General features: G+C 48.0%; 9 protein-coding genes across 9 annotated transcripts in view; 5 read left to right on the forward strand and 4 right to left on the reverse strand.

Moving 5' to 3' along the window:
• Window positions 1-116: 116 nt before the first annotated feature.
• Pmar_PMAR020617 (amino acid transporter, putative) lies at window positions 117-1,662 on the reverse strand (the record flags this gene model as incomplete). Its single annotated transcript, XM_002775593.1, has 6 exons — window positions 117-773; window positions 817-982; window positions 1,121-1,285; window positions 1,327-1,420; window positions 1,466-1,541; window positions 1,588-1,662. The coding sequence occupies 6 exons, from the start codon at window positions 1,660-1,662 to the stop codon at window positions 117-119; spliced, it is 1,233 nt and encodes a 410-aa protein (XP_002775639.1).
• Window positions 1,663-1,719: 57 nt separating this feature from the next.
• Window positions 1,720-2,508, reverse strand: Pmar_PMAR020618 (60S ribosome subunit biogenesis protein, putative). Its single transcript, XM_002775594.1, has 5 exons — window positions 2,358-2,508; window positions 2,157-2,310; window positions 2,046-2,108; window positions 1,859-2,001; window positions 1,720-1,810 (listed from the first exon to the last, which is right to left on the reverse strand). The coding sequence occupies exons 1-5, from the start codon at window positions 2,486-2,488 to the stop codon at window positions 1,756-1,758; spliced, it is 546 nt and encodes a 181-aa protein (XP_002775640.1). The 5' UTR covers window positions 2,489-2,508; the 3' UTR covers window positions 1,720-1,755.
• A 44-nt stretch (window positions 2,509-2,552) lies between these two features.
• Pmar_PMAR020619 (hypothetical protein) lies at window positions 2,553-3,422 on the reverse strand. The gene has a single exon (XM_002775595.1). It carries the CDS (start codon window positions 3,391-3,393, stop codon window positions 2,854-2,856), a length of 540 nt encoding a protein of 179 aa, XP_002775641.1. The 5' UTR covers window positions 3,394-3,422; the 3' UTR covers window positions 2,553-2,853.
• A 111-nt stretch (window positions 3,423-3,533) lies between these two features.
• Window positions 3,534-4,347, forward strand: Pmar_PMAR020620 (hypothetical protein; the record flags this gene model as incomplete). The annotated part of the gene is made up of 3 exons (XM_002775596.1): window positions 3,534-3,615; window positions 4,056-4,108; window positions 4,276-4,347. 3 exons carry the CDS (start codon window positions 3,534-3,536, stop codon window positions 4,345-4,347), a joined length of 207 nt encoding a protein of 68 aa, XP_002775642.1.
• A 576-nt stretch (window positions 4,348-4,923) lies between these two features.
• Pmar_PMAR020621 (hypothetical protein) lies at window positions 4,924-5,085 on the reverse strand (the record flags this gene model as incomplete). Its single annotated transcript, XM_002775597.1, has 1 exon — window positions 4,924-5,085. One exon carries the CDS (start codon window positions 5,083-5,085, stop codon window positions 4,924-4,926), a length of 162 nt encoding a protein of 53 aa, XP_002775643.1.
• Window positions 5,086-5,345: 260 nt separating this feature from the next.
• Window positions 5,346-5,806, forward strand: Pmar_PMAR020622 (conserved hypothetical protein; the record flags this gene model as incomplete). Its single annotated transcript, XM_002775598.1, has 2 exons — window positions 5,346-5,432; window positions 5,468-5,806. The coding sequence occupies 2 exons, from the start codon at window positions 5,346-5,348 to the stop codon at window positions 5,804-5,806; spliced, it is 426 nt and encodes a 141-aa protein (XP_002775644.1).
• Window positions 5,807-6,313: 507 nt separating this feature from the next.
• On the forward strand, window positions 6,314-8,414 carry Pmar_PMAR020623 (conserved hypothetical protein; the record flags this gene model as incomplete). Its single annotated transcript, XM_002775599.1, has 12 exons — window positions 6,314-6,356; window positions 6,400-6,623; window positions 6,669-6,854; window positions 6,897-6,980; window positions 7,027-7,108; window positions 7,155-7,221; window positions 7,367-7,483; window positions 7,507-7,645; window positions 7,711-7,764; window positions 7,814-7,903; window positions 8,096-8,202; window positions 8,255-8,414. The coding sequence occupies 12 exons, from the start codon at window positions 6,314-6,316 to the stop codon at window positions 8,412-8,414; spliced, it is 1,353 nt and encodes a 450-aa protein (XP_002775645.1).
• A 117-nt stretch (window positions 8,415-8,531) lies between these two features.
• Pmar_PMAR020624 (conserved hypothetical protein) lies at window positions 8,532-10,464 on the forward strand. Its single transcript, XM_002775600.1, has 9 exons — window positions 8,532-8,609; window positions 8,656-8,787; window positions 8,838-8,947; window positions 9,040-9,138; window positions 9,184-9,274; window positions 9,450-9,558; window positions 9,854-9,966; window positions 10,013-10,134; window positions 10,342-10,464. The coding sequence occupies exons 1-9, from the start codon at window positions 8,553-8,555 to the stop codon at window positions 10,445-10,447; spliced, it is 939 nt and encodes a 312-aa protein (XP_002775646.1). The 5' UTR covers window positions 8,532-8,552; the 3' UTR covers window positions 10,448-10,464.
• Window positions 10,465-11,475: 1,011 nt separating this feature from the next.
• Window positions 11,476-11,567, forward strand: part of Pmar_PMAR020625 (conserved hypothetical protein) — a gene marked incomplete at its 5' end in the record, with an annotated part of 2,719 nt that continues 2,627 nt past the window's right edge. The window contains one exon of the mRNA XM_002775601.1: window positions 11,476-11,567. This exon is cut by the window's right edge and continues 4 nt beyond it. Coding sequence (XP_002775647.1) covers window positions 11,476-11,567 — 92 coding nt within the window.

The raw sequence follows: 11,567 nt of genomic DNA on the forward strand, positions 1-11,567 counted from the left end.
ACTGTGTAGATTCTCTTTTTTCCCGTTGTGTCGTCGTGACTACTCATATAACGCAATAGAGGGGAGTATTACATCGGCAACCGGTAACATAGTATAATATTGTACTTGACAAAAACTTACTTCGTCACAAGATAGATGATAGAAGGGCCAGTAAGTACTCCTACTAACACTCCTAGAAGACCCAGAATTATCGCCACTATGCGTCGGGTCTTTATCGACCATATACACGTATGGTAGTCCGATCTCCGTGGGAGCAGTGGTTCTCTCTTGCGCGTGGCATCCAACTTAGCTGATGCCCACATGCAGATAGCTGGAAACCACTGGACCGTGAGAATGGAACATATAGCAGAAATGATGGATACAGCTTCAACCAGGGAATTGAACCAGAGGAAAAGACAATAAGAAATGATAATAATAGCAGATGTGGCCAGCCAGTTGAGTTGCTCCGGAACGTTCAACCTCGTATCAACGATCTGTCGCAATGGATGGAGCAAAAGCGGCGTCTTGGTGATATTCACGACGACAATGAGGACACGACACGTGTCGAAAAGTAGCGTCCGTGGTAAGGCCATTAGAAGGTCAGGAACCCTCCCATAGTAGAACAGAGGACTACAAGAAGCGCAAACCGCAAAGATGATGTACATCACGAACGCCCACGCGAGGGCGATGGCCAATAAAAGGGGCATCTTAGGTCGATCAATGGGCTTCAGCTCACCGTGTAGGCATGGCAGATTGATGTGCATGATGAAAGAGAACACGCCAGCTGATGCTGCCTAAGAAACATACATCACATGAAAGAGGGGTAAAAAGTGTCACCTGCGAGAATGGAACCCACGACCTTGTGGTATCCACCTCCAGTGGTACAGGCTCCACATCCACGGAATCGAGCGGGTTGAAGATAACCGTGAAGACTACTGATACCCATATAAGTAACATAAGGCCAACACCGGTGTAGGAGGCGAACCTCACACCGTGCAGAGACCTAGGCAGCGACGCGGCCCATCCTACCAACGCTGCCATACCCCCCAGCAGCCACCGAGGGACTTTGGGGAAGTGCGAATGGAGCGAGTCGAAAGACACGACCAATGTCATACTGATGACCTGAAGACAATTTTCTCACTTCCGGCCAGAATGTGAAAGTGTTCCCAAGATTACCCCAAAAAGCACAACCGCCAGGACAATGTCGATGGCCAGAGACATGGTGCGGCCCTTGAAGAGGCGAGTGGCTAGAGCGTAGTAGCTGTACTCCTCCAGATAGCCCGACAAAACCATCGTAAGGACGTACCTACAATTAGCGTCGAATCGCAGCGATGGGGACGTGGGTACGCTGAGAGGTAGGAGGCCAGGACGGCTCCTATGAAAATGATGGATCCTGTGAGGTAACCAACAACCCCGAAAACATAGGGCAGCGCGAACATTCCTGAATCACAGAGATGGCCACTGTAGACGTAACGCGAGGCAGTACCAAGGCCAACCATTGTGTTAACGATGTTGAAGACCGTGCTGAGAGGAGTCGAGTAACCATGGCCCTCTAGGGTAGTCTGAAAGGGATCCAATGAGATGGTTGTATTATCAGGAGGCCCTCACAAGGTTCTTCATGGCCGCCGACTCATAGGAAGGCAGCTCCTGTGGGGCGAGGAACGGACTGGTCTCAACACCCATTGTTAAAACCTCCTAAAGACCCATCCAGATTGTCAACAAATCAACACCGCCTCAAGTGGTCGAGAAACGTTAAGGATGATGGTACTATGTCGACTATACAAGGTTAGCCTCTTCACGAAGATACTCTCCAATATCCGATTGATGGTAACTGAATGGTGGTCGTCAAGTCCCAGTCTCCATGGTCACCAACGCTTACACAACGATCTGTTCCGGTCCGGCCGTACGGCACTCGCCAACGCTCTTCGCACTAACACCAAACCCCAGCGGCACATCTTGTTCATTTAGTATCACCACCCCAGTGTTAGCAGGCGTATCCTCAGTCACCCGTCGGAGGTGGGCCTGAGACGATTCCATTTTAGCGCGCGCCAGAGGACCCTTATTACCTTCACGACGTGGTTGCCATATACGTAACTCTGCTCACCAGCAGGCTTCACCCAAATTTTATGCTAATAAAAATTAAATATCTTTCGAGAAAGGCGAACAACGCATCTTACCGTAGCCAGCTTGGCGAGGTAGTCCAAACAGGTGATGTGAAGTCGGAATTTCCTAGAGTGTGTGAACTTGCCAAAGCACACACCGGCCGACAACAGGCATTTCCTCGGTATGTGCTGAGCTTTACGCAGGAGATTCTCAGACATGTAGAAAACCCTAAGCGTGATAGTCCCATGGTCCATCACCCGAAGTGGTAGTATTACCGGTCCTTATGGAGTCTAAAGACGTAGTTTTCACCATCGGCCCTGTCGACCAGCAGCTGGAGATTCGAACCAAGGAATTTCTTCAGCTTCTCGAACACTTGTCTGGTCTCGTCCTCTGTGAGGGCTCTCATGTAACACGTGTGGAACTGCTGAGAAGTACTCCGCCGACCCAAACTACAACACAAGTGGACCTTTACAGAGAATCAGTTCGATAACTACAAACCTTGCTATGAACTATCACCAGTGGCCAACACGTCCGGGAGGCCTCGGCTAGACGGGTGACTGATCTCCGATAGAAAAAACGTCATCTGCGAGCTACGAATGAGTACACCATATAAATAGATAGTGGCAGTAACCTCATCATAACCATGACCTCCAGAAGCCCTCACAGTGGCTAAGGGTGGCCCTAGGGGAAAAATGTATTCAAACAAGGACGGGCCTGAGACCAAGTGTAGGCCTTTACCGTGAAGACTCAGGTCCTAGTTATCTAAAGCAATCACCAATCATCGTCATCTTCAATAACTACAGTTTCCTCTATTATAGTAGGGCCTTCATCGATGTACATCGGTGGTTCCTCGACGATCACAGTGCTCGAGGGTTGCTCCATGGCGCTTCCCAACATCATACCTCCTAGGAAGCCAGCAGTACCAGCCAACATAGCAGTGCCAAGACCAACATCTGCCTGGGCCGGGGCTGAGTTCACAACGGTGGTATTAGTAGTAGTGGTGTGCGTCGTCTCCACCACCTGGTTTGGGGCCATGGGCTGCTGCTGCTGGCCCTGGGCTAGTGGATAGTAGCGACCATCAGAACCAAGGACCGCGACGCGACCATCAGGCAAGACGATTTGGTGGGGTTGGGCTACAGGGAGTGGTCCAACGGGTTTGTAATCGTTCATGGGTGGCTGAGGAGCGTAGGTGTAGTTTTGGGGAGCCTGAGGGGCTGCATACATGCTACGGGTGACCGTTGTAGTGGTGGCGGGCGGAGGCATCGTTGTGGTCGCGACAGGACCATCCAAACAGCCACACATATTTCCCATTGAGTTTTTGAACTGGGAAAATAACAGCAACAGGAAAAAACTGAGATTGAATGAAATTTACGGTTAGAAGTTATACACCAAGCCTCTGGGAGGTCTGATCTCGAAGAAAAAAAGACAATTCCCCTTACACGTACCACTTCATGAGAAGATCCTACAAGAGAAAGTGCAGACGATCCCCTGTGTTAAAAGGAGATGCTTACAGGTCACCTAATGCGGCCCGAGGTGACTCGGGTACTCCAATGACAATAGGGTTGTGAAGTATACAGCGCATAATACTATCCAGTATATAGTTGCCGTTTGATCTATGCAGCAGATGGCGGGTCGCTTCAAGTACAGGGTTGGGGTAAAGTAAGACCGTCACAGGGTGTCAAGAACACCATGGAAGAGTTTGTGGCACGTCACCCGACGAGCACGCACAATCCTTGTCGGTCTTTTTGGCCCGCCACGGATATTCTCGCGGTTGCATCAGAATGCACCTGTTAAAGCAAGGCGTCTTAACCCTCAAAGGAACTCTAAAGGCTCGCAGAGACTAGGGTCATCTGTAGCAGAAGTCACGCTGATGGGTGCTTCAATAGTCCAAACATTCTAGGAGAAAGTGCTCGGCAATTGACAGAGTGTTCTTTCTAGTGGACTGGGTTACGGGGACAGACGGTCTGTCACAGACCCATGTGGGGTGAGAGCCGCTGGTACGGCACCAGGGCACCGAGACTTGAGAGTAGGGGCCTGCAAGTCTTCGGTTCTCTGAGAGGACTCCTCTCCACACCACCTAGTCGACTAACTCAGTTGATAGTTTCGTGGATCTATATAGAGGTTCAGTTGAACTGGAGAATCACTACACCTTTTAACCATCTATACCTTTCAGAAATCTTTTTGGCGGATTAGGCTATCAATTCAGCTGATAAGAAAGTCACCTTCGCGGACAGGGACATCAATTTAGCGATGAAGGTTGAATAGGGAAATCAATTTCGCGAATAAAGACATCAATTTCATGATTAAGGAATGCAACTTCACGAGCAAGGACATCAATTTCGGGTTAGAGCTCTGATGATGACAATTTACGATGTGCAGCTCTATAAGCCATTCCAGGGTGATAGCGCAACCCCACACGAGGCTCAGAAACCATATTAATAGTTCATTGCATCTATTCGGCATGCCATGACTGACATAGAAATATATAAAAAATCTCAACGTCAGAACTGAATCGCCCTCCGTTCCAAGGCAGGCGCGTAGTATGCGGCGCAGTTGTTGACGATTGATTTGAATCCCGAACGTCATGAGGACTTCTGCAGCAAGAGTCTTCAATGTGGTGAAGGGGTCGTCCGAGATCCACTCCTCAATCAAATCGATGTGCTCCTCGTTGAGTTTGATGTGTGTGGCACCACCACGGGGTTTGTTTTTTGGCGACGGCCGTCGGACCCACCCCCGAGCTGTGCTCACAGCGGTGCCGTTGGAACGAGCCACCGCCGCTCAGTCGCCATCATTGGTGGCCGCCTCACGAACTCGTCGACGGGCAGATTCTTGTGGCTTCTTTTAGGGATATCGGCGACCAGCAGGAGGAGGGGTAACGGCCGCAACGGCACCACCAAGGCCGATATCGGCGAGATCATGGACAGGAGTGTGGTCAGGAGATATGAGGGGGTGAGCGGGAGCAGCGGCCGCATGGATGGGTGTCGCAGGGGCTTGGTTCTGCATGATGCCTACGGACGAGTGACACGGTCAACAAAACACGAGAACAAAATCACCATGAGAGTACTGGCATGACTGCCCCGCAAACACGAAATCGAAGTTCCGAACGACGAAGTCGATTTTCCTAAAGGGACGAAATCGAAGGTCTGAAGGTGTACTCGACGAAATTGAAAGTTCTATGACAAACTCGAAGGTTCGAAAGTCGAAATTGAGAGTTCTATTAACACGAGAACTTCCTACCGACTTCGGACGAACTTGAATGTTCTATGACGATGTTGAAAGTTCTAATTGCGAATATGATCTACCCGTTTCGCATTCGTACCTCCAACTTCGGCGTCCCGACGAAATTGATGGTCCCAAAGACGAACTAGATGTTTAAAAGGTGTAGAACCTGAGTAAACAGAAGCCTTACACCTTACAGAAGCCTTACACTTTACAGAAGCCTTACATTTTACAGGAGCCTTACACCTTACAGGAGCCTTACACTTTACAGGAGCCTTACACTTTACAGGAGCCTTACACTTTACAGGAGCCTTACACTTTACAGAAGCCTTACACTTTACAGAAGCCTTACACTTTACAGAAGCCTTACACTTTACAGAAGCCTTACACTTTACAGAAGCCTTACACCTTACAGAAGCCTCGCACTTTACATGTGCCTACATCTACTCACATCTCTGTTGTCGGCGGCATCCCTCCAGCCAAGTCTGTATATGTCGGGCGCTAGCACTGAGAAGTATCTTAGATGGCAGTAGGAAAGATGCATGGCGTTATGATGGTCTGTCAAGATTTCAAATAGGCCGCATGTCCTTGTGGTAGAGAACTTTCAGGCGACTGATAATACGTTGCTTGATTCACAACATTCAAATCTCAGTGAAGTAATTGTGAATTGAAATTAGGCTCAGGAATGTACTTATATGTGAGTTTTCCGAAGAGTTGTCAGCAAACGACCAATTTCGGCAGTGGACCGAACCAATGTCGGACTTGAATATAGAAAATGCTAGGTCACAAAGGTGCCTCCTATTTTCCACCCGGCGAGTGTTAGTGCCGGGGGGCAAAGGCTGAGGAGGTTCCTCTTTGATGGTCCCTTTATCCGGACTGATCTGTGTGTGTGTGAGAAAATGTCCAAAAAAATAGCTTCGCTCCGCCTTTCATGTGAATTTACAATGCCAGCACTGTGCTAGTGTATGTAGTAGTGTAGTTATTGCTTGGTAGTTGACTTTTTGAGTAATACATGAGTAATACCAATACGACCGGGGAGGACCCCAACAGGCCCGGTAAGCCCCATAGGGCTCGTCAGTAGTGATGGTAGTGTCTCAGGAAATGGAGAGCAACCAGAGAACCCATTGTTGGTATACAATGTTAACAGACCGGGTGCAGTTCGTGGGCGGCCAAGTGGAGCTGAGGCCCCTCCACAAGGGCCTCCCCCTACTGGGAATGTCTTCCACTTCGGCCAGCCTCCGCAGCCTATGCCTTACAATGGGCCGGCACTACAACAGCAACAGCAGCAGCAGCAGCCGCAGGAGGCCGATGTGGCATCTCAGGTTCGTGGTGGTAAGATACGGATTAGGTCAGGTTAGATGCATCAGATTCGAGATCGCTTACGTGCGGCTTTCGGGTTTGGTAACCAGCCGACTACTGGACAGGCTCATAGCAATGGTTGGCAATGGAATACGTGGGACTGTGGTCGGTCCACCAAGACCGCAATTTGGTCCACCATCGGGCTCTTGGTCTTCTTTGTGCTCTTCTGGGTCTTCTTCACTGCAACTCTGGAGGTATTAGATCGACCATTGGTCTCACTGATGGGTTCTCTGTAGGTCAATGAAGTAGGCATACTGCGCAATATGATAACAGGTTCGGTGCCTGAGGACGGCGGCGTCTATCGAGGCGGCCGGCATGTGGTAAGCTGTAGTACCACTTGAGTTTTGCTCACTAGGAAATGCTCAGGTATGGCCTTTCCAAACCTTTGTTAAGTTCCCAGCTACTTATACTACCATCGACTTCACTGGGCCGATGACTGTCAAAACAAGTAGGATGGGTAAGGTTGGCAGCTGTCGTGGAAGCTCGTGTGCTAGGGACTGGTGCTGACAAGTCGGACCCTGATAGTGGTGGACAACCAATCACGATATCCTGCTCTCTACAGTAAGTCCTCAAGGGTTGAAAAATTCGGCCTTCCCGACCGTACTCAATTTTCGAGCAAATTAACTTCGCATTTTATCCGGAAGTTCGCGTCGTAGATGCCGATCGTTAATATACTTGCCCTTCCTATTACCGCCCCGTGGTTCAGATTCCAATTTGATCTGGAGCACCTTCATGACGTCTACGTGTCCTTTGGCGGCCTAGAACCAGCTATGATTCGGTACCGTTTGTTGGCAAGGAACGCCGTGTCTAATACGGCTCAGAGGTAGTGGTGATGATGGTACTCAGGATGGAGGGCGAGTGGTACTGCAGGTTCGTACCGCAAGACTTCTGGCAAGACCGTAAGAGGATATCTGATACGATGGAGAGTGTGTTGAATAGGACCTTCATTAGTCAAGGTGGCGGCAGCAAGATCCGATTCTTCCAGGTAGGTGGAGGTCCCGGGTTCGAACCCCGGTATCGGCTTTTTTTCACTCGTACTGTATTATTCAGATCCTCCGTACTGACTTCGTACCTAGTTATGAAGACACTATTACAGACATACAGGTGCGTATATGACTCTATGGCAGACGCAAGCATCATCTGCTGCTGGCAGGTAGCCGAGCAGCAGAAGGTTATCAACGAGTACGCTCAGGAGGTGGCGGCAGTCAGACAGAGTATCGAAGTGCTGTTGGCGCAGAATGAGGTAGAGCCTTCTACTAGTCACCATAGTTGTGGAAATCAGAATAGAGTGTGAGGAGTTGACTCTTGAAAATTATGGAGAAATCAACATGTTAGTTTCAGCTGATTAGTGAGCATCGCGGTTATGTTGTGAAGGACAGACCCGACACGGTCTGGAGATTCCATAACGGTCGATGTGCTATGATGATGTGATCAGGCTCGTATAGCAAATATTACGGCAACAGGGGCGGCCAAGGCGAGAGTTATCGTCGCGGAAGCCACACAAGAGGCATTCAGAACGAAGCAGGCTACGAAGGCAACGGCGTAATGGATGCAATTGGGGAATCTTCGCTGTGCGCAGTTGGTATCTTGCTAGGTATAAACGCTTGTCGGACCAACTGCAGTTGGGCGCAACAGAATTTTCCAAGTATCTCGAGTTGAAGAGTGCTACTGGCAATAGACGTGGAGGGTCGGTGGTGATGGGTCTGGGCTCGTCTCCAGTACAGCGTGGCCGACCTGTTCATGATGAACTGTGAAGGGATGGTTGAAAGGATACTCTCGAGTACCGCTCTTTGTGCTATTATTATGCTTCGAAGTTTCTCTGATCTCCGAGACTTGTTGTACTTGTAGTAGTAGTGTATCAGTCCATTAGCAGTTGATTCTTCTATTGTAATATGAATAACATTCAGAAGGTAGTGTTGTGGTCCCCATTACTGATAGTGGCAATAGTGGTAAGTGAACTATGGTGAGATTACCGTGATGTTCTTTTCTTGTCAGTTACTGGCCTTGTCCTTTTCGAAAGTGCCAGCGACCGAACTCGGTGTGAAGTACGATAACATATTCAAGCATGTTGCATCGAAGCCGTACACGGAGTCAGGGTTGTACACGATTGGGCCCTTTGCTTATTTCGTAATCGGAAGGTCCCGGGTTCGATCCCTGGTGGAGGTGTTTTTCCGTAGGTTTATTACCCTAAAACTGTGAGGACCATCGAGTTCTCCACCTCTGAGTATGATGTCCTCCACGCTAGGACAAGCGATGGTCTACCGCTCGTACTCGGCGTTGCCTTCCAGTAAGCAGACGATTTTGTCTATAGTTTGAGTGGATCTCTTGACTGCCTTATCCTGGTTCGATTGGGATGTTCGCTCAGGAGTGGTATGATAGGTACCAGTTGATACCGGATGAGGCAGTGGAACTGTACATGCAGTTGGGCGAGGACTTCGAGACGACTTTCAAACTCGTTGCGAACCATTTGGCTACCGAGTGAGTCTACTTCCGTTTGATTTTTGTGAAGTCTCTTTTTCGAAGGTACGCTACTCAGTTTAGCGCTTACCAGTTTTTCAATAGCAAGGAAATGATAGCCCGAGGCATGATGGCGTACCTGGACGAGCACTTCAGGGTAAGCATAATAAGAGTAGATGAGAATGTAGTAATGAGAAAAGTTTTTTCGTCGGTTTCGAAACCCGAACTCGGGTAACTTGAGTAAATTGTGATTATACTCACTTCAGTTTGCATGTTCAAGCTACTTGAATTTTTTTTCGGGAGTGACCGTTGAAAATTTATGTCGTTTTTAGAGAGATTTTCATGCTTCCATTCAAGGGCTGCAGATCAACGAGGATGAGCTGCCCGATCAGTTCTATAACTCAGTATTGACGGCTGCTAACACAAAGCAGAATATCACTCGTAAGAAGGTTCCTAATAGGAGCGTTTAGACATGAGGGGTTCTAATTACGGGGTGAAGTATTTCATTCCAGACGTAAAAGGGTCGGATGCCTCGAGTAACTTAATTGCATTTGTATACTATGATTAGTTAAGGTGATCAGTTCGTGGAGTTATATGCCCTTGCAAGAGTGGGATGGAATCTCAGTTTGTGAACTCTGCGATGTTGAGAGGCATTCTCTAGCTTGAAATTATCAAGGGCAACGAACTCGGACGATCTGTGAATATCATATGTATTTCCATGATTTTTTTCTTATAGGTAACATTAATCTGAGAGATGCGGCTAAGGTTGGTATGGCAACTGATCGTATAGTAGCAGCAGCTCAGGCTAATGCGACGGTGTCGAGAGCGCAGGGACAAGCGATGAGGACGGTAGTACTAGGAATGAGTAAAATGAGGTATTCATTTTATTGTGTAGTTGCAAGAAGGGCAAGCTGCGGCTGCTGTGCTCGAGCAGTATATATCGGCTGAAACCCGGGCGTTCACAGAAGTGAAGTCGTCATTGGCGTTGAACAACACGGAGCTGTTACAATACATATGGTGAGGGGTTTGCCCTTTATGCATAGAAGAAGGCGATATGCATATCGTCAAGCGCATATGAAAACTCTGAGGAAATATACTCCTGTACGTTTCTAAACGAATTCGTATGTCAACGTGTAAACATGTATAAGTAGTGAGGAAACTCTGAAGCTCAGCTGAGGAAAGTGAACATATTTCTCAACGCTGATAGGAAGGGCTATCGTCCAGGTACGATGCATTGCAAGGTGGTGGAGTGCAACCGAATGAGGACCTTGTTGGCCAAGTACTGGTTGGTGTTGATCCTAGTGTCTATATGAACGCTCCAAAGGCGTGATAGTGTCGCTACTATTGGTACTGGTATTGATTTTGTTTCGAACTGATGACGGAGTTTAGTGGTGTTTAGTTTGGTGTTGTGGTTTGTGTGTTTTTCGCACAAAACAGGCGAAATTTTAGTGGTGTAGAAGCGCAGGAGCGTTGCTTTGATCTTGAGAGTAGTAGTAGTTAGGTTTAAGGAGAAGGAGCGAGCGTTTCGAGTATGGGCTGCTTTCATTCGGCTTGCGGCGCCGTTCTGGTAGGGATATTATGGCCGATTCGAACGATGATGATCATTTGAAGGAACGGTATGGAAATAAGAGAACTGCGGGATTTCATTCAGCTGTGATATTCAGGGTAGTTTATGCTGGTGAGAAACTGAAGTGAACGAGTAAGGTTTAGTTACTGAGGAAGGGGTTTAGTTTTTTTAAACCGGAAGCGTTAGAGATTTGGTATGAAAATTCTGCGAGAAGATCACTCGGAGTGGATGCGGGATCGTTCAAGTTATGGCATGTGAAAACGCTCGGAGACTCATCGAAAGCATTGTGAACTTCCTCAGTAAATCTGCCCTCGCCGATTGATTCTGTCGACTGCTTTAATTTGACGTTCACGTTTTGCCCTCGCTATGAGGGCAATTTATTATTGCATTACAGCGGTTATGGAGAGCTGTTAGGCGTAAGGGTCTACATTGTGAACCGAATCGTTGATGTTTCTTGATAAGTGTTTGGTAGTCTTCAGCAACCATAGACAATAGCAATAATTTTATGCCTTTTTCTTTTTCTTTGGAGAAATATGCACGTGGTCAACTACATGTCTGTGAAAATCCCGCGGAAACTCTGGCAAATTATTGTAGTTCTTCTGTATACTCCCAGCCGGATTCGTATGTGAAGTTGTATTTCGAGTGATAAACTCCTGAGCTCGGCTGAGAAGAGCGAACAGTTTTCCCAACACTGCTTTTTATAATGTTGATGTTATTGGAAGTCGACGTGGAAACTAGTAAAGTTGTTTTAAAGAAAGTTACTTAAGGTGACATTCCGATTCACACTTGATATGTTTAGGATTATCCTGTTCGTGCTGATAGGAGGCTCTTTGCTATTGGAGAATGTCGATAGTAGTTGTTTGAGTTTTATGACGTCGTCATT

The sequence above is a fragment of the Perkinsus marinus genome (assembly GCF_000006405.1).
Source record: "Perkinsus marinus ATCC 50983 genomic scaffold scf_1104296955874, whole genome shotgun sequence".
NCBI lineage: Eukaryota > Perkinsozoa > Perkinsida > Perkinsidae > Perkinsus > Perkinsus marinus.